General features: G+C 38.9%; 1 protein-coding gene across 1 annotated transcript in view; it reads right to left on the reverse strand.

Annotated features, from left to right (window-relative positions):
• Nucleotides 1-8,562: 8,562 nt before the first annotated feature.
• Nucleotides 8,563-21,465, reverse strand: part of ARMC1 (armadillo repeat containing 1) — a 36,236-nt gene continuing 23,333 nt past the window's right edge. Inside the window, exons 5-7 of the mRNA XM_082433724.1 lie at nucleotides 12,739-12,855; nucleotides 12,578-12,652; nucleotides 8,563-10,671 (exon numbers count right to left, since the gene is read on the reverse strand). Of these exons, the coding sequence (XP_082289850.1) occupies nucleotides 10,480-10,671; nucleotides 12,578-12,652; nucleotides 12,739-12,855 (384 nt within the window). The 3' untranslated portion in view covers nucleotides 8,563-10,479. The remainder of the gene's footprint in view (nucleotides 10,672-12,577; nucleotides 12,653-12,738; nucleotides 12,856-21,465) is intronic.

Here is a 21,465-nt window from a genome sequence, read left to right on the forward strand (position 1 = left end):
TTTCATAAGAAAACTTTCAAATCTTCAGCTGAAATTGAAACCACTCCTGAGACAGCACACAGGCACAGAATCTTTGTATTGAAAATAAACCAAAATATCCATTACATTTGTGTACTTGATAGTTACAAATCATAATGTACATTATAGATCCCTGCATCTACATATGCACATAAACTGGCTATATTTACTTTAATAATGAGATTGCTTCTGTAGAGCAAATGATACAATAAATGTTCAACTATTTTGAATGGTTGCTATTTCTATTTTATAGTCTTCATAGGTCTTCATTGTTTTGAAAAGGTAGACAACTGAAATTAAATAGTCATTACCATTCCTCTACAGTAAGTACTGATTCCTCTACAGTAAGTACTGATATGTTATACATGAACACAAACACTTATAATAACATACTATGCATTCCTTTGAAACAGGTGAAGAAAAATAACAGCCATAACTTGCTAAAAAGTCATGTAAGATAGCTGCCTTTCTACTGATGACATTTTTGCTTCTAGAGTTGTGAATTAATATTTTTTAGTTTGGAGAATTTATAAATATACAGGAAATGTGTGACACCCATTAACCAAGCCTCACAAACCAACATAATTCCATGTTTATAGAATAGTAGAAGCTGTAATTTATAACATACACCAAATACCAATTCAAGCTTATTACAACTATCAAAGGCTTCTTCATCCTAAAACATTTATGCTTTTGAAGAGTTGCTAGCTCTAAAATGTTTATGTCCATTTTAAGTATTCAATTGATTAAATTTAAACCTTCTCCCCAGCAGTGCCTTGAGAAATTTTTGAATTATATTCTTGCCCTTTTAATATATTTTTACTTGGATCATGACCTAGATTCTGGATATCTGGAGAATCCGGACATTTGTGGGTATATGTGTTGTCGAAATATTTTAAAACAGATAATACTATTGGGGGCTGAAATAAAAAAGAATTTCAAGGTTAAGAAACTTCAAATCTATAAAGAATATCTGCTATCAAATAGGTGGCACCATGCTGGATGCTATTTAGGGTACCCTGACATTTGTAACGGGAAACACTTCAGATATAAGCCCAAGGGCAAAATGAGTACACTAAAAATCATACAAAAGCTGAGTAACTAATAAAACAGCAAAGATATTCAACTAAACATCAAAGGTTTTGTATATAAGCTTTTGCTCTGAATTTCAATTTGAGCAGTTTCTGAAACCAGTTGGCTGGAGGAAAGGGGCTTTCCTGAACTGAGCAAAAAATAACATCTCTCACAAGATCTTTAGATCTTAGAAGTACAAGAACTAATTCATGGTTTTCGACCTTGGCTGTATATTAGCATCACCCCAAAGCTGTTAAAAAATACCCATGCCCTTGCCCCATCCCCAGAGACTGGTTCAAGTATCTGGAGTGGGGACAATGTTATTTATTAAAAGCAGGCAAATAGGGGCTTCCCTGGCAGCCCAGTGGTTAAGACTTCGCCTTCCAAAGCAGGGGGTGCAGGTTCGATCCCTGGTCAGGGAGCTAAGATCCCACATGCCTTTCAGCCAAAAAACCAGAACATAAAACAGAAGCAATATTGTAACAAATTCAATAAAGATTTTAAAAAGCAGGCAAATAACCCTAATGTGCAGATAGGGTTGAGACCCACTGAACTAGATGCAAGGATCAAATGAAAGGATCAGAGAAAGCAGATCGTAATCTAGGAGTCTGATGATCTTTCATGGAAATAAACTCATCCATGCTAATATAAAAAATGAGTGACTGGAGTATTGAGACTGAGCACATTCTCATTCTGGTTAATTTTAAATAGGCTTAAGATAAAACTAATTCAACTTGTCTCCTTAGTCCACTAGGAATTTAAGAATAGTAATATAAAAAAATTCCTAACTGGCCAATCCAGCAAGTCTCTGTTCAGCCTTAGAGAAGGATCCAGGGTTCAACTATCAAAGACCAGTCCTTCCAGCCTTCCTCTGGACGACACTCGCTTCTGAACCTCATTCTACATTAAATGTCTCTTTTCTATATCTTCTCTCTCTAGGATCCATCCCACTAACATCTAAACATCTCAGTCTCTCCTATCTTAAAGCATGTGTCCCTAGATCCCTCATCAACACCCTCGCCCACAATCCTATTCTTCTAGTGTCTCCTAGCTCAGTGTCCAACAAGCCCAAAGTGCAGCTGCTAAGGATCCTGGGGGTCTCCCCTCACAACAAATCACCATGTCCTTCTCTGATAATGCATTAAAAAAATCTCTCAAACGTGACACCTCTCTCCATGCCCACTGCTTCTTACCAAGTCCAAGCCACCATTGTCCCTGCATTGCAAGTATGGTAATAGCCTTATAATGTGGTATCCTCCAATCCGTTCTTCTCTCAGGCCCATTCTCCACATGGTAGCCTAAGTAATCTCTTGGGCAAATTACCAATTACCAAACCCATGTTTCAGTCTTTCTTTCCTTCCTTCCTTCCTTCCTTCCTTCCTTCCTTCCTTCCTCCCTCCCTCCCTTCCTTCCTTCGGCACGAGGGATCTTTGTTGCCGCGTTCGGGATCTTAGTTGTGGCATGCAAACTCTTAGTTGCGGCATGTGGGCTCTAGTTCCCTGACCAGGGGTTGAACCTGGGCCCCCTGCATTGGGAGCACGGAGTCTTAGCCACTGGACCACCGGGGAAGCCGCAAATCCACTTTTTTAAAATTAACAGACCTCACAGAAGTATTGAGATCAAATGAATACTAAACAAGGGCAATTAGCAACTGTGAAGCATAATAAATGGTAGTTATTATTAGTTTATTAATGTACAAACACTTAATAGCAATTGAACTATTTGCATTAGTAGAGGAAACAAAATATTCAGGGACTAAAAGGGCATACAAAGTCTTGTTTCATCTGGCCTCCACCAACATTTCTGTCTCATCTTAGACTCAACACATCAGCCTTACTCTTACTTAGCCTTCACAAAGCTGTTCCTTTTGCCTGGGATGCTCTCCTTGTCCAACGTGGCCAATGAACTCCTGCTCATCACTCAAGTTCTGGCTTAAACTTTAATTTCTCCAAGAAGCCTATCTTGACTCCTCCATCCCCCTTCCCAGACAACATCAGGTCTCCCAAACCTCCTGTACTACTTCCAGGTGCATCATATTTGTAATGAGCTGTTCCATGATCTTCCTTCCTTCCCACTAGACCATGAACCCCACGAAGGACCATGTCTATAACTCCATCCATCGGCATCATGACTGGGACAATATAGGTTTTCAAATGTTTAATAACTAACTTTAATGACCTAACTGAAAAATACCCTTAAGTGTCAGCACGAGTTGGTAATTGTTGGCATTTCTCCATCACTTTGTCTCCACTGAGCTTCACCAACCAGAGTAAGGAAAGTATCTTCTTTTTCCTAGTATTAAACTTGTATTTCTAACATAAGTTATGGAGGTGACAAACCATCTGCTTGGCCTATTTTGCTATGACAACACTAAGAAATGGTATAATGAAGGAAAAAAGTTAATCTGCTTTCCCATCCTGTATCATAGCTAATAGCTCGGTGATCAGGACCTTAATTTAGAATACATTTTAACTCATTACCTTCTACCAGCCTACACTTGCTACTTACTATCCAATCACAGAGTGAGAAAAAATTCCCATAGATTGTCATCCCCAAGAGTTTTACTACATACATTTCCACAAGTAGTTAAATAAAAGACTAGTAGTCCTTAGTACCAAGCACCATAAGTATCTTCATCCAAAAGTCTTTATACATTGTTTATCGTCCTTCAGTAAAAAGCTAGTGTTTTTTACTGAATTTAACTCTCAGTGGGACCTGAAACACTTGGATTTCTTCTCACTAGGTACATCTTGCTTTAATTCCATGTGTGTCATGTGAATCTAATTTTTTTTAAAAAAGACCTTATATTGCCTGGAAGAACTTGATACATTAAAAAAATCAATAAAATCAAAACTAAAAGTATAAATGCCCATGTAAAGAAAGTTTTACAAAGCTTTATTTTTACATACAAATTTCCTTAAAGCAGTACACTTTTTCTCTGATTTTCTACATAGAGAGGTAATGATTCTTTTTCCCTTAAAATGTATCTCCTAAAATGGAGCCCTGCCTTCTAGCTCAACTCTTTCAGTCTGCCTTAGGGTTTTCACCCTATTTTTTCATTCATTGGTAAGGTCAGGGTGACTGATTTTCCATGTATTGCCTCTCTTTTTCCATTTCTTACCTACCAGTTTTCTAGTGCATTTATCTTAAGCTAAAATTTTCCCTTTTTTCCCACCAATCACAAGATTACTTTTTCTTCTGAAAATGTAACTGGATATCTGAAATGTCTGTGTCCTAATAAACTATCCTTCCACTTGGAATATTTAAACATGAGAAAATGGATACTTACGCAACTCATATTTTCACGTTAAAGTCCTTATCGGAAGAGAATAGATTTGAAAAGAACCTTGGGAAACAGGCTAGTCCCGAAGCCATCAGTAATGAGGAGGCTTGGAGCTAGGCTTCAAGGTGGGCTTGATAAGAAGGGGGCAGGGCAAGAGGAAGCACAGCTTTGAAAGTGACCTCTACTGTTGTAACTTACAAAATAAACACACTTAGGAATGAAGAGACAAAAGGCACAACTAAGTAGTCAAGGGTACAGCAGACCAGGTAAGCACGGAAAGAGTTTAAATGGTTAGGGAAGATTGGCAACAGCCCAAGTGGGCAGGGAAGGCTCCGTGGAATAGCCTTGAAGAAGAGATAGAATTTGGTCATTTGAGAAAAGAATGCATTTACTGAAGACTAAAGATGTCAATTCAACTAAAAATAAGAATGTCAGATCAATAAGAAGAGCAGGACAGGTTACAGAGAATATTGAGAACATAAGAATAATTTAGGTTTGACACAATAGAAGTCACTAAAGGCTTAAAGCTAGGAGAGTAGAAAATAAAAATACATAATTATTTCGGCAACTATTTGGTCACTAAGAAGGACCTCTGAGATTTAAATCTCAAACCTGGGGACTTCCCTGGCAGTCCAATGGTTAAGACTCCATGCTTCCACTGCAGGGGGCACGGGTTGAATCCCTGGTCGGGGAATTAAGATCCTGCATGACACGCAGCGCAGCCAAAAACAAAACAAAACAAAAAAACCCCAAACCTGACACTTATTTGTTATATTTAACTCCAGTTATTTTATTTTCAACCTTCAGTTTCCTCTGTAAAATGAGTACTAAAATCCCAGCTCACTAGACCATTGGGATGATTAAAGGAGATTACACAAGTAAAAGCCCCAGTACATGGCCTGGAATGTAGTTAACGCTCAAGTAATGTTAAATGTTACTAAGAAGCAGGTGGCAGTAATCCAGAAGTACAATAATTAATCCAAACAAGAGAAGACTCAAAATACCAAATACCCATCCCCTCGACATGGAACTACTACTGTCATTGTTAATTTACCATCATATCTCATTCGTAAACACTCCCCAAATGTTCGGCACACACAGTATTACACTCCATAGTGTGGCAAACACTAAGAAAACCTAAGAAATACTCCCTCCCCTTACAGATCTTGATCTCAGTAAGAAGTAATATACTTATGGAGAGTAACGGACCATAAATGACAGGTCCCAAACCTAAGTAAGTACCATAGCAGTTAAGAGAAAGAAAGAATCATGGGGTGAAAAATGACCACAGGGGTGTAATGGATTTGAATAAAAAGCAGTGGGAAATACTGTTGTACAGTGTGCAAGTTGCAAATATTTTTAAAGAAATGGGCATATCTCTTTAACGTGTTAAAGAACTTCTGTAAGTCCAGTAAGAAAAACCAAATCCTTCTCCCCCTACCGAAAAATGAAAAAGGACAGAGAAAACTCACAGAAAAAAATACTCAAACAGCTCTTAAATTCATAAAAAGCTCACTCTCAGTCTTAAGAGATCCATTTTTTTAGACCACAAAGGGCTAAATATGAGATAACACAGTTGGAGAGAATGAAGGAAAGCAGGAAACCTCATATCCTGCTGGTGAGAGAGGAAACTGGAATAATTTCTAAGGAAGCAGGAACTATCTAAATTAAAAGCCCTCACAGCCTTTGAGGTAGCAATTCTACATCTAGGAATCCATTCTACAGATATATTTACATAGCAACATTTGCAGAAGCAAAGGATTATAATCAAAACACTGGTTAAATAAACAGTGGAACATTAGAATGTTAACAATGTGAAGCTGTGAAAGAAGGAAGCTACTTTATACAGGGATGTAGAGTAATTTCTAAGAAACTTTTTTTTTTTTTCTAAGATACACTTTAAGTGAAAAGAGTAGGGTGCAGGGCATTATCTTACTTGTGTGGGACAAAAACATGAAAAAGTTGGTAAATTTATAGACTATCCTTGATGGGCACACAAACTTCGTAGCAATGGCTGTCCCTGGTGAGGGGAACCAGGTGACTAAGTTTCAAAGGAAGAGTCACTCATCACTGGATACCTATCTTGAACATGTTAAAAAACTCAAAGTGTATACTTCCTACCAATCGAAACAAGTGAGAATAAATCAAAACATTCACTGTATCAATATTGTCCATTTGTAGGATGGACAGATGACTTGTGTCTTCTTTATGCATTTCTATAATTTTCATAAGAAAATGTTTTAAAGGAGATGAGAGTGTAAAGGAGGAAATTCTAGATAAGAAAGAATATGAGCAAATCTAGGGGGTAGGCTGAATACAGAATATTTAGGTTATAATACACAGGGAAGCCTAAATCAGACTTTTTTTTAAGTTTTACAAACTTTATTGCACTGATTAAACTTCTAGGTCTCCATTTCATATTTTTAAAAAACAGACTGTTTTTGAAACGAGATATACAACTGTGCCTCACATATAGAAAGGCTGTGGTAATGCTGCAGAACGTATGAAAGATTAGGTTGGGGGCTAAGCTCTCATGGCATTTTTAGTGCTGGACAAAGCAGTACAAACTAATCCATAGGCCTTTGTTGACATTAAAGCAGAAAAACGACAAAGGTACTGTTAAGATTAATCTGACATATCAGAATGTGGCTACTCTACAAGTAAAAGTAGCCAATTTCTGGCCACAGGCATGTCTCTTGTGGCTCAGGTAGTGTTTTAAGGGTCTGGAAAAGCAACAAAGTCCAGAAGCTCTGATTGTTAAAAGCCCACAATCCAGGCGAGGAAGACATGGTTTCCCTCTTTAGACAGGCTGGGCACTCTCCGTGTGTCTTCCTACGCTGTGGCCTAAACAGACTCACTTCTTTCACGTACCTAACTCTTCTGGCCTCCAGAGTTCTGGATTGCTAACAGACACCCGGGTGAAGTCACTGGACTGGAACGCCGGTGGTGGGACACGGGAGGGCTCAGCAGGGGACCCAGGACGCAGGCTGCCCGTGAGAGGCGGAGGCTCAGGAACCAGGCCAGGCCACGCAGTCTAGTCCTGGCTTCACCACTTACTAGTTCTGCGACCTGGGACTAATGAGTTACTTAATTTCTGTCTCATTTTCCCCCATTTATAAAATGGAGACATAACAGTACCTACCTCACAGTTGTTAAGGATTAAATGAACAAATATTTGTAAAGCACTTAGCACAGTGCCTGGCACAGAATTAGTTTTTGTGAAATTTATTGCATGACCTCAGTTCTAAGAGAAATAAAAATTCACGGACTTTACACTTGATAGGTACAGCAAAGGAGAGTGGAACTCTCAAAGATGACAGTAAATGGAGATTTAGAAGGTATCTACACAGAGGTACATGAAGACAAGAGATGAGTTCTTCAAGGGCCAACATTTAGACAAAAATCAAATAGCTAAGGACTTAGCTTCAAAAAAAAAAAAAAAACCCTCTGACTGGATACAGAAAGATGAGTCACATAAAGTGTGACTAGAAAGGCACAGTGTCTTGCTTGAGAATCAAAGACGAGAAGAGAATCATGTCAGACTTCCAGTAATAATAATTCCATCTTATACTTGTACCAGTACTATATGTATGTAATATTCTCCTAAAATAATTCTATAAGAATCAGGATATTATAAGTTAATTTTAACTTCATTCAGTGGAGCATTATACCCCTTCCCCTGCTTTTTGAAAAAATAAAAACCAAATGACAAAATAAATGGGGGAATTTGCCTAGCATTAATCAGCCAGAAATAAACATGCCCAGAAAAGAAAAAAAAATACAGCCTGACATTTTTCCTATTTGCCCAACGAGTTAAATAGTACCCTCCATTTATTTTTTACTGATTAAAAAAAAAAAAAATCTTTGTTCATTCTCTTAAAAAAATATTTGAGCACTAAATACTAGCCAGGTGCTGCTACAGACTTCCTCGGTTCTCAAAGAGCCAAGGAGGGGACAGACACTGGGAAATATAATTTTAATCTAACGCGATAAACACTGCAGTGCATATACGTACAGGGGCACTGATCCAAAGCCAGGAAGAAGCAGGTGTGGTGCTGGGAAGGAGACGAATGGAAGACGCCCGGGAATGAGTCGGGTAACGCACTTGCAGGGAGTGAGGAGAAGGTGCCGGGCAGTGTGGATACAAACAGGCTTTAGCGAAATCAGTAATGCTTATACCATAAAAATGCAATATCCATTCAATTTTAATTATGTTACCTTTTATTATTTTACAATATATTTCAAAAAAATGCTGTTACAGTTGCCTTAACTGCTCTATATATAAGACCTGGAATCAAAGAACACTGAGAATTAGAACACACAAACATCAAGCTGTAATACCTACTTGTGCTGAACAATTACTATCAAAAGGATGTCGTTTTTTAAATAAGCAGATGTGTGGCAATGCAAAATAAAATACAAACCTGTTAGAACAGTAAACTTTGTTTCAATGGCTATAGAAAGGAGGTGGTTTTGTTTTGTTTTGTTTTTTTCAACACATCTGGTCTGGCAGCAAGTTGTACTATGCATTTAAAGTAATACATGCCCTGAAAGCTTATATTTTCAGTTGTGCGCGTCACCTGAATCAGAGCCCAGGTGAAAAAATATTACTCTCCATACCCTCAACACCCCTCCCTCCATAAGGTCACAATGTTCTTGAACTCAAGATTCTTGTTGGCAAACTATTTTACAATAATTCTTCTCCAGTGACACTGGATGCTTTTAGTTTTCTCTAAAAGAGAAGCAATTTTCATTGCAAGGAAACCCTCCAGGGTCCAACTTTCACTTCACATTCTCCAAGGAGTAAAATAGCAGCTCTACATGTTGATGAAAAAAGTTTTCGATTACCTCCTATTAGTTTTTAATCATATTAGCATTAACTTTATCTGGAGTTAGTTGGATTTCCAAAAGAAAATTTTTTGTTGCCAAATATTTCAGAAATTTAATAAATCATTACATATATGTAATTAGCTCTTAAATCTATACCAAAAATATATATGTATATATATTTATATTTATTTATCTTACCTTTGCTGAAGTCCTGTTTTTTTCTGGCAGAAAGTTTAAATGGACGGACAGATGCTGGCTTTGTTTCTTTATAAGCAATAATTTGAGTCTTTTCTTTTCATTCAATATGACTGCATGTTCATAATAAATTCACAAAAGGCAATACAAGGAAACACCTACTGAATAGGCATCTGCCAAGCAATTTTTTTTTTTTTCTTAGCAGGGGATAGTGTGTAATCACAAAGTAAGGCCTAGAGACCATTTACAGTCACTCCGAATATTAGGGTGGACATAATTCTCAAGAGCTGATATAAACCAAACTGAACAGTAGTCAACGAGAACCACATTTGGTCACATTCAAATAGTCTCCAATAACACTTTGCTGACATACATGTTTCCTTCTCGACTGATTTTGTGTTAATCTTTTAAAAATTATAACAAATAAGATTGCCAAGTTTTTGCAGAGTTGTATTTTTAGGGGTTTGTTACGTTGCAAGGAATATGTTTTAATTCACAAAATGTCACTAGTAACGTCCTTTCTATAAACATGGTTGGCAAAATAAAAAAGGCACAAAAGGGGAATTATGAGAAATGCTTTCAAAGCAAGTATCTTTCACGAGAAAGAAAGAGTACCAAAGCAAGTATCTTTCACGAGAAAAGGCAGAGAAAAGTGTTCAGTAATTCATGCACAACTTGAGCTAAAAAAAAACAAACAAACTTCTCTTCAGATAGGTCCTGAGGCTTGAGAAAACAAGTTTTCCTAATCACGTGCTTTGTGTAAAATAAAATGTAAAGCTGCACAAATACATGTTTGGTTTAACAGTGGACCCATGTTTTTTAAAAAGTGAGGCAATTTAAACAAAGGAAAACAAAACCAAAACACCTTCATAAACAAAGCAATTCCACCTGTAGCCTCTGTCCTTTTTTACCACTTAGTGGGGTAAAATGTCCAGGAAAATGTAAAATGCAGCATTCTTAATCATGTAATCTAGAAACTTTTCATGATAACTTATTGCAAATTGCACTTGACAGTTCACCACAACAATGGAAAACTGGCCCCTTGTTCGTTCACACAGTCCTTGAGCCCCAAACTGAAGTCACCAGTAAAACGATCTGGATAAAAAGTTTGCAGCTGTGCTCAGCCAGCTAGCTCCACCCTCTGGGTGTGAGCCCACCCGGGACACTGCTTTGTCCTGCTCCTTTGTGGGACTCTCGTCCTCAGGCAGGTAGTCGGGCAGCTCTGTGTTCTGTTCTACTTCCACAGGCGTGTCTTGGAACGGGACCAGCATCTGATGCAGAGAGCATGTTAAGAGTTGTTACAAAGTCAACCTAAGTGATATAGGTACATGTCATACGTTAAAAGTCAGCTTTACTTCTCATTCTAATCACCATATTTACTCTCCGAGGCTATATTCCTTTAAAAAGTATCCTCTTCTGTGAAGGTAGGCCCAATTGTTGAGCACTATGTAAGCACAGAAGGAAGAAGTACACACGAAAATTCTGATGCTTTTCTCCTGAGGCTCCAGGGATAAATGTTCAACCTCTATTTAAAGATGACAAAAACAAGCATCTGGCTGCTAGGGGGCCCTGAAGGCCCAATGAACCTCCTTTCTGTGGAAACTCAAATGAGCTAAAGCCATATAGATTCCTTTTCCCTATCACAAAGCTAGTGGAAAGAGTAGCAAGATGCAAAGATTATCACTATATATACTTGCCCAACCGTGGGACTGGATCTTTATTTTTGGACTGGCAAAACCAATTAAGGGTTAGAAAGTATTTAAAAACCAGTGCAAGAAATGAAGCAACTGACAAAGGATTAATCTCCAAGATTTACAAGCAGCTCATGCAGCTCAATAACAAAAAAACGAACAACCCAATCCAAAAATGGGCCGAAGACCTAAATAGACATTTCTCCAAAGAAGATATACAGATGGCCTACAGACACATGAAAGAATGCTCAACATCATTAATCATAAGAGAAATGCAAATCAAAACTACAATGAGATATCATCTCACACCGGTCAGAATGGCCATCATCAAAAAATCTAGAAACAATAAATGCTGGAGAGGGTGTGGAGGAAAGGGAACACTCTTGCACTGTTGGTGGGAATGTAAATTGATACAGCCACTATGGAGAACAGTATGGAGGTTCCTTAAAAAACTACAAATAGAACTACCATACGACCCAGCAATCCCACTACTGGGCATATACCCTGAGAAAACCATAGGTCAAAAAGAGTCATGTACCAAAATGTTCATTGCAGCTCTATTTACAATAGCCAGGACATGGAAGCAATCTAAATGTCCATCGACAGATGAATGGATAAAGAAGATGTGGCACATATATACAATGGAATATTACTCAGCCATAAAAAGAAATGAAATGGAGGTATTTGTAATGAGGTGGATGGAGTTAGAGTCTGTCATACAGAGTGAAGTAAGTCAGAAAGAGAAAAACAAATACAGTATGCTAACACATATATACGGAATCTAAGGGGAAAAAAAAAAAAAAAAAAAAAAGGCCATGAAGAACCTAGTGGCAAGACGGGAATAAAGACACAGACCTACTAGAGAATGGACTTGAGGATATGGGGAGGGGGTGGGGTGAGATGTGACAGGGTAAGAGAGTGTCATGGACATATATACACTACCAAATGTAAAATAGATAACTAGTGGGAAGCAGCCGCATAGCACAGGGAGATCAGCTCGGTGCTTTGTGACCATCTAGAGGGATGGGATGGGGAGGGTGGGAGGGAGGGAGATGCAAGAGGGAAGAGAAATGGGAACATATTGTATATGTATAACTGATTCACTTTGTTATAAAGCAGAAGCTAACACACCATTGTAAGGCAATTATACTTCAATAAAGATGTTAAAAAAAAAAAAAAAAAAAAAAAAAAAAAAAAAAAAAAAAAAACCAGTGCAAGGAAACCACATATCCTTTATTTCCACATAAAATCAGCAAGACATCGCCACTGAGATCAAGAACAGAGTCTGAGAGATTCTGAAATCCGCCAAAGATCTCTCTATATTTCTAAAAGTGTTAACTGTTAACCAAGAAACATTAGGATAATCTGACTCAGCCACATCGCTATATACTCAGCAGCTATTAGTCTAGAAATACTAGCAATCTGCTGGCCACAAGGGATAATCAAGAGGGAGTCAAGCATAAAGTAAACTAAATAGAGCTTTTACCTCTTCTCCACTTTCGCTTTTCACAACTTGCTGAGCCTTCATAACCTTGGTTGATGCTATTGCTGATGCCAAAGCCTAGGCCAGGATAAAAAGACAACAATTTTGAACACTGATGTGTTTACCCGTAACCTCAAGCATATTTAGCCATTTAAAATACCAACCTCTGCTTTCAGATCTGAACGGATTCGCACCACACATCTTTGAACAGCCATTTGAAAAGTAAAGCTAATAACGCCTTTAATTTTTAACAAAGCCTCTTCACACAGGTTTCTCCGAGACTGAAAAAGTAAAAGCAAATTGTTATTAAAACTAGCAAAATAATAAGGGAATAAATCAAATCAAACAACACTGAACTAGTCTTTATATTTGGGGAAAAGGAGGGAACACAGGGCCAGGGAAAGCAAATGTCCCTATTTCAATTCTACAATCACATATTTGAGGGCACGGAAAGGGTGGTGCTTAGTCAGGTTTATGAAAATTTATAAGATCCAACAAAACATTAATTCCTGCTAGATTTTTTTCAAGCTTCATTACTAATATTTAATTTTAATCATTTTAATCAGAAATAAATTTGCCGATGTTAATTTAAATCTTAAACCAAACAGAATGGAAGAATAATACAGAAAACATGCTGAAAAGCAGTTTCCTCAAGCTCAAGGGCGGGCAAACTACGGTCCAACAGCTGTTTTTGTAAATAAAGTTTTATTGGAAACACCCACACCTATCTGTTTACATATTGTCCAAGTCTAGTTTCACCCTCTAGCAGAGTTAGTAGTCATAACAGAGACCATATGCCTGCAAAACCTGAAGTGTTTACTATCTGGCCCTTTAAAGAAAGGGTTTACTGACCCCTGCTCTAGCTTAAAAACCTCCAGGGATAAATTCTAACAGACTGAAGTTAGAATTAGTGAGCATTCAGTGTATCAGTCACTATTTTTTAAATCACTTGGTATTTATATCACCGCATCCCTCATTCATGGCATTCTCGGTGGTTACCACTGCATTCTCAAGGGTTATCAATATCCACTTTTTGGTTCTCATTTTCCTCTGACAACACAATATAACATATGCCCTTCAATGCTTCTTTGACTTCTTAATAATACACTACCCTGGTGTTCTGCTTACACCACTGAGTATTTCATCTCTGTCTCATTTTATCTCCAAGGTCCAGTGCTAAAACTAAGTGATTTTCTTTCTACTTCATCCCTCAGTAGACTATTCAGATCACTTCAACCATCACTACCATGTAGAAGCACAGACGTCTACCTCCAATATGATTTTTTCATTTGTCTACAAACACATCCACGTGGATAACAAGTGGTCATCTTAAACACAAGATCCAAGGAGAAAATGAATTAAAAAGTAACTCCAGTTCTCCCCATCCCTCCCTCCTCCTCCAGCCCATACATCAAATCAACATCTCTAAATTATCCTGTTTCTGTAATGAGACCAGACTCCGATTCAGTACTTCTGAGGGGGCAGGAATCAGCAAATGACACCAAGTCTCTGGGTCATAGCCTAGGAAGCACTGCCTTCTATTACCTGATTCATTCTTCTCTTCTATTGAATAAAATCAGTCTTCAAACTTATTCCCACATCCTTCAAAACAACTCACATCATTGTTTATCTCCTACTTAAACTATTTTTCCACTTCTGCATTTCAACACTACTTAGGCAAGGGTCTCGCATACAGTGGTACACGGCAGTGCACAGACCCGCAGGGGCTCATGTACTGCACTGCCCCTTCTGCAGAGCCCCTTTGGTGGATTAGTGCCCAAAAGGTCCATGTTTATCTCTTCCACATATTCAACACCAGGTGAACTTAAAAGTGAACAGAAGTTTGCACAGCATATACAACATGAAAGTTAGGATACTACTAGTCTAATCTGTTTCCTTATTTTAAATGTGAGGAAACCAAAACATATAAACGTTAAGCAACTTGCCTGGTTTATCACAAGAGTCTGACGTTAAATTCCAACTATGTGTGACAGTGAAAAAACAGATTCATGAGGCCAATTCATCTTTATTTTAACACAAATTAACACATTTGCAACAGGTAAAGGTGGGGTGTCCAATTCCAAGATGTAAACATGAGATCTTCAACAGAGCAAATAGGATCAAGAATTAGCTACGAAGGATGAGTAACTTCTTGATGGGAATAGAGGGTCAAGATTAGGTTTTAAGAATCATAAGCAGATAAAATTAGGAATTGGGCAAGGAGGTGGATGGGTCAAAGTTAACTGCCTGGCAATTGCTAGGAGAAGAGTCGGGGCGGGGGAGAGAAGAGAGGGAGAAGGGAGGGGGAGGGGGAGGAAGGAGGAGGAAGGGAGGAGGAGGGAGGGAGGGAGGAAGAGGGGGAGGGGGAGAGAGAAAGAGTGTATGTGTATCAATTCAAAAGATGTAGATAGTAGCCCTTCTCCAATTTCTAAAGACTCCATAGTAGCATGATTTGCAGCTGAGGAAATAAAGCAAAGGGAAAAATGCTTGTGACAATCCAAAATCAGGAATATCTTTCTAAAAGCCTTGATACATACACTAAAATAATGTACACTGCTTTCATTACTAGTGAGAGTAGACATGTTTCCCTGCGTAGCTGTCCAAAGCAGCAGTTAAGAGCGGGGTTCTGCAGCTAGACCCACGCTGCCTAGATTCAAATCCCATGTCCTTCACTTACCACTTCTACTATACCAGGAAGCTATTTAAATTTGGTGTGCTTCTGTCTCCTCATCTGTAAACTGGACTATAAGTAGACCTTATAGTTTTATGAAAAATAAATGAGTTAACACACCAGAAGGGTACCTGCAAGTACTGCAATAAATGTTAGCTGATACTATTTACTGGAAATTACATCTCTTCCGGGAATTTCCCATTTTCCTGTTAGATTTTCTTTTGTTGATTTTTTTAATATATATTTTTAATTTTTATTCTTTTTAATTGGAGTATAGTTGCTTTACAATGTTGTGTTAGTTTCTGCTGTACAATGAAGTGAATCAGCTCTATGTATACATATATCCCCTCCCTCTTGGACCTCCCTCCCACCCTCTCCCCCCATCCCACCCTCTCCCCCCATCCCACCCATCTAGGTCATCACAGAGCACCGAGCTGAGCTCCCTGTGCTACGCAGCAGGTTCCCACTAGCTATCTATTTTACACACGGTAATAAGGCCACTAACCTGATGTCAATTATTCATTACAAATACTTTCCTACTTGTTTTTACGTTTTAAGAATACATTTGACAAAGCAAAAACTTTACTGTTAAACTAGAGCTCTTCCCTAAAGCAATTTCTTCCACTGCCTTTATGCTTAAAGAAGCCTAGATTTCTTTAATTTCAGTTTAATATTTTACATTTGACTTTTTAGTACACTTTGGATTTTTAGTATCTGATAAGATTCCCCCTCCCCTTCCCTTTCCATCCCTGCAAAACTGTCAGTTTTCTGGCACCATTTATTGAACAAACTATGTCTGATGCTTCCTTTATCATAGGATAAGTTCTAATATATACTAGAGTCTGTTTCAGGACTTTCTTTACTCTTTTTTTAAATTTATTTTTTGGCTGCATTGGGTCTTCGTTGCTACGCACGGGCTTTCTCCAGTTGCAGACAGCGGGGGCTACTCTTCATTGCAGTGTGTGGGCTTCTCATCGTGGTGGCTTCTCTTGTTGCGGAGCATGAGCTCTAGGCGCACGGGCTGCAGTAGTTGTGGCACGTGGGCTCAGTAGTTGTGGCTTGCAGGCTCCAGAGCACAGGCTCAGCAGTTGCAGTGCGTGGGCTTAGCTGCTCCTCAGCATGTGGGACCTTCCCGGACCAGGGTTTGAACCCGTGTCCCCTGCATTGGCAGGCGGATTCTTAACCACTGCACCACCAGGGAAGCCCCAGGACTTTCTTTACTCTTTTAATTTTTTTTTTTTTTGTCAAGACCGCATCGTTTTGATTATAGAAATTTAATAGTATATTTTAATATATGGCAGGACACATCCTTTTATTACTCTTAGGTATCTACTTAGTTGTCTATGTGTGAAGGCTTGACATTCATGGCTCCCTTTCTTGGGAACATGCACTCTTCCACAGATATCCACTGGCTCACTCCTAAGTTTTGGTTAAATGTCAGTTTCTCCAAGAGGATTTTTAAACCATCCTATTTAAAACTATAATCCACCATCCCACCCCTCAGCAATCCCTAGCTACCTTCCCTTTATTTTTCTCCATGGAACTTACCACTTCTACTATAAAACTTGGCTTGCTGACTGTCTCCTCCAACTATGAGATTAGCTTAATGAAGTCAAACATAGGATTTATGAGAACTTTTGCTTATTTTGGTCACTGCTGTATCCCTGGTGCCTAAAATAGTGCCTGGCACATACTAGGTGCCAGGTTATGCTGCCAAAACATTACAGTACAGTTTCAGAGTTAACTTGCCTTTTTTTTTTTTTTTTTTTTGGATTTTAGCAATTACATTTTTAAGATATAGTGGCCTATATATTTTTTAATATATTTATTTATTTATTTACTTCCGGCTGCACTGGGTCTTCGTTGCTACGCACGGGCTTTCTCTAGTTGTGGCGAGCGGGGGCTACTCTTCATTGCGGTGCACAGGCTTCTCATTGCGGTGGCTTCCCTTGTTGCAGAGCAGGGGCTCTAGGCATGCAGGCTTCAGTAGCTGTGGCACGTGGGCTCAGTAGTTGTGGCTCGCGGGCTCAGTAGTTGTGGCTCGCGGGCTCTAGAGTGCAGGCTCAGTAGTTGTGGCACACGGGCTTAGCTGCTCCGCGGCATGTGGGATCTTCCCAGACCAGGGCTTGAACCTGTGTCCCCTGCACTGGCAGGCGGATTCTTAACCACTGCGCAACAAGGGAAGCCCCCTATGTGGCCTATATTTTTGTGTGTGTGAGCTTTGTTGGGTTTTATTATTTGGTTTCTGCTAGCTTTAAAAAGGAACTGTACTGTTTTCATTCATTAACATTAAACAAATGGTACTGGTGACAATTTATATATCTTAATATCTTTCATTCAGTTAATTTACATTTACCAGAACCTGCTTTCTAGAAACTTTTTGGGATCTTGTGGTCCCAGTTTCGATAAGATAGTTGCTAACTTATTTGGCAATGTCATGGATAATATGCATATGAAAAGTTTTCCCCAACCCCTGTTTACTGAATCCTAAATCCTGAGGGCTAGGTGCCCCAATACCACAATTAGAAAAAGCTGTGGATAATCCAATGTAACCTACCTGGCACAGCTAAAGAGATAAGTGGTAATCCACCAGTTGCCACCCCTAAATATGTGAAGGTATATAACTTATCACTGCTCAAGATAACTTCAGGGAGACCTCCAATTCCAGTCAAGATGGAGTAACAGGGACCAGATTTACCCTCAAGGCTTAAACAACTAAAAATACAGACAAAATAAAATGAATAAAACAATGATTTCCAGGTGTTGGAAAGCAGACACCCCCGAGAGAAGGAAAGCAAATGAAGTGAGGTTCACCAGCACAGCAGCGTATTGCCTGGAAAATTTTTAGGCTGCAACTCACAAAGCAGGAAGCCAAGCAGAACCAGCAGTCTCCCCAAGTAGAGGACACAAAGTCGAAAATTCAGGGAGGTCAAGGCAACTATAAATCATAGCACAGAGCATGAGAGGACACAGTTGCACAAAGGGGGCCCCTCAGAGAGAAGACACACACCAGAGATCGGCAATGGGTTCCCCTCTGGTTTTCAGCTGAGTGATGACGGGTGCACGAATGTGAGGAAACAACCAGGCTGGAAAGGAATAGAAGGAACCATCCTGCGGACTCACACAGGGCTGGCAATACTTCCTGTCCCCATCAGCCAGAGCAGAGAAAACTAATATACACAGGGCATAGACAGAGAACCCAGAAGAGTATGGCCTCAGTAGTGTAGTAAAATTATCCCTAGGTTAAACGGTGCTGTAGTCTGCCTACCAGAGCTTAAAGGCAAGCCTCAAAAACATCCAATGTTTGCAAGTAACTTAACTGATCCAGAACAAAATTCAAGAATATTTAAAGGCTTTGCATACAAATATATGCTGTATCCCAATATGTAAAATTTGTAATATCTGGCATCCAATCAAAAATTATGAGGCATGCAAAGAAGCAAGAAAATACAACCTATAACTAGAAAAATCAACCTACAGAAACACACTCAAAAATAACACAGATGACTGAATTAGTTGACGAAGACATTAAACAGTTATTCTAACCATATTCTGTATGTTCAAATAGACAAAGTATAAACTGTTAAGGAGATATAAAAAAGGCTCAAATCAAACTTCTAGAGATAAATAAAATAATGTCTATGGTGAAAAAAAAACACTGGTTGAGATTAACAGCAAAGTGAATACCAGTAGAAGAAAAATTTAGCAAATATGGCAACAGAAACCATCCAATATGAAAGAGAAAAAAAGACTGAAAATGAAATTAACAGAGTATCAGTGAGCAATGGGACAACTTCACATGGTTGAATATGTCACAGGAATCCCTGAAAGACAGAAAGAATACTTGAAAAATTAATGGAAAAAATTGCCCAAATTTGCTGCAAACTATAAACCCAGATATCCAAGAATAAACATGAAGAAAATGATACCACGGCACATCATAAACAAACTGATCAAAAGCAATGATAAAAGAGAAACTATTAAAACAGGCAGAGGGAAAAAATAAGATACATTACATATTGAAGAACAAAAAAAAGAATGACAGAATTCTGAATAGAAACAATACAAAGGAGAAGACAGTGGGACAATATTCATAAAGTATGGTAAGAAAATGAACTGTCATCTAGAGTTCTATACACATAAAAATATCTTTCAAAAGAAAAATACAATAAGGACTTTTCCAGATACACAAAACTCAAAGAGTTAGAGACTTCAATATCCATCTGACTTTTTTTTTTTAACTAATTAATTTATTCATTTTTTGGCTGCATGGGGTCTTCGTGCTGTGTGCAGGCTTTCTCTAGTTGTGGCGAGTGGGGTCTGCTCTTAGTTGTGGTGCACGGGCTTCTCATTGCGGTGGCTTCTCTTGTTGCGGAGCACGGGCTCTAGGCGCGCGGGCTTCAGTAGTTGTGGCAAGCAGGCTCAGTAGTTGTGGCTCACGGGCTCTAGAGCGCAGGCTCAGTAGTTGTGGCTCACGGGCTTAGTTGCTCTGCGGCATGTGGGATCTTCCCGGACCAGGGCTCGAACCCACGTCCCCTGCATTGGCAGGAGGATTCTTAACCACTGCGCCACCATGGAAGCCCATCTGATTTTGAAAAATGGATAGAACAGCTGGACAGAAGATCAACAAGGAAGAAGACGACTTAACACTGTAAACCAACTAAACCTAACAGACACTTGTAGAACACTCCGAACAAAGGTATATACATTCTCAAGTGCACATGGAACATTCGCCAGGATAGACCTTTAGGCCACAAGACAAGCCCCAACAAGTGTAAAAGAATTGAAATCATGCATATGAAATGAGATCAGAAATTGGTAACAGAAGGAAATTTGGGAAATTTATAAATATATGGAAATTAAACAACAAACTCCTAAACAACCAATGGGTCAAACAAGAAATCACCAAAAAAATTAGAAAATACTTTCAGATGAATGAAACGAAAAACTACATACCAAATCTGATGGTATGCAGAGACAGTAGTGCTTAGAGGGGAATTTATAGCTATAATAACTACATTAAAGTAGAAGAAAATCTCAAACCAATTACCTAATATTCCATTTAAGAAACAAGAAAAAAGGGCTTCCCTGATGGCACAGTGGTTAAGAATCCACCTGCCAATGCAGGGGACACGGGTTTGAGCCCTGGTCCGGGAAGATCCCACATGCTGTGGAGCAACTAAGCCCGGGCGCCACAACTACTGAGCCTGCGCTCTAGAGCCCGTGATCCACAACTACTCAGCCCATGAGCCCGTGTGCCTAGAGCCCGTGCTCTGCAACAAGAGAAGCCACCGCAATGAGAAGCCTGCTTGCTGCAACTAGAGTAAGCCCACGTGCAGCAACAAAGACCCAACACAGCCAAAAAAAAAAAAGAAACAAGAAAAAGAAGAGCAAACTAAACCCAAAGCAAACGGAAGGAAGGAAATAATAAAGATTAGAGCAGGGGAAGAAAAGAAATAGAGAATGGGGGAGGGGTGGATAGAAAAATCGATGAAACCACAAGTTGGTACTTTGGAAAGAGCAACAAAATTGATACACCTTTAGCTAGACTGACGAAGAAAAGAGAGGAAGAAGACTCAAATTACTAACAGCAGGAATAAAAGAGGATATATCATGACCAATCTTACCAAAAGAAAAGGATTATAAGCAAATACTATGAACAATTGTATGCCAACACATCAGATAACCTCTATGAAATGATATATTCTTCAAAAGACAAAACCATAAACTGACTCAAGAAAATATGAATAAACCTATACAACAAGTGAAGCAACTGAATTAATAATCAGAACATTTCCCACAAAGAAAAGCCCAGGACCAAATGGCTTCACCGGTGAATTCTACTAAATGTTTAAAGAAGAGTAACACCTATCCTTCACAAACTCATACAGACACTTCCCAACTCCTCTTATGAAGCCAGGATTACCCTGATACCAAAACCAGAAAAAGACAGCGTGGGGGAAAAAAAAGACTACAAACCAATATTCTGTATGAATACAGATGCAAAATGCCTCAATAATATACCAGCAAACTGAATCCAGAAGCACATTAAAAAGATTATGTACCATGACCAATTGGGATTTATCCTAGGAATGAAGGGTTGGTTCAACATACGAAAATCAACTGATGCAATACATGATATTAACAGAACTAACTCATCTCAAGAATAAAGACAGGGCTTCCCTGGTGGTGCAGTGGTTGAGAATCTGCCTGCCAATGC

This window comes from Balaenoptera physalus, assembly GCF_965194825.1.
Source record: "Balaenoptera physalus genome assembly, chromosome: 17".
Lineage (NCBI taxonomy): Eukaryota > Metazoa > Chordata > Mammalia > Artiodactyla > Balaenopteridae > Balaenoptera > Balaenoptera physalus.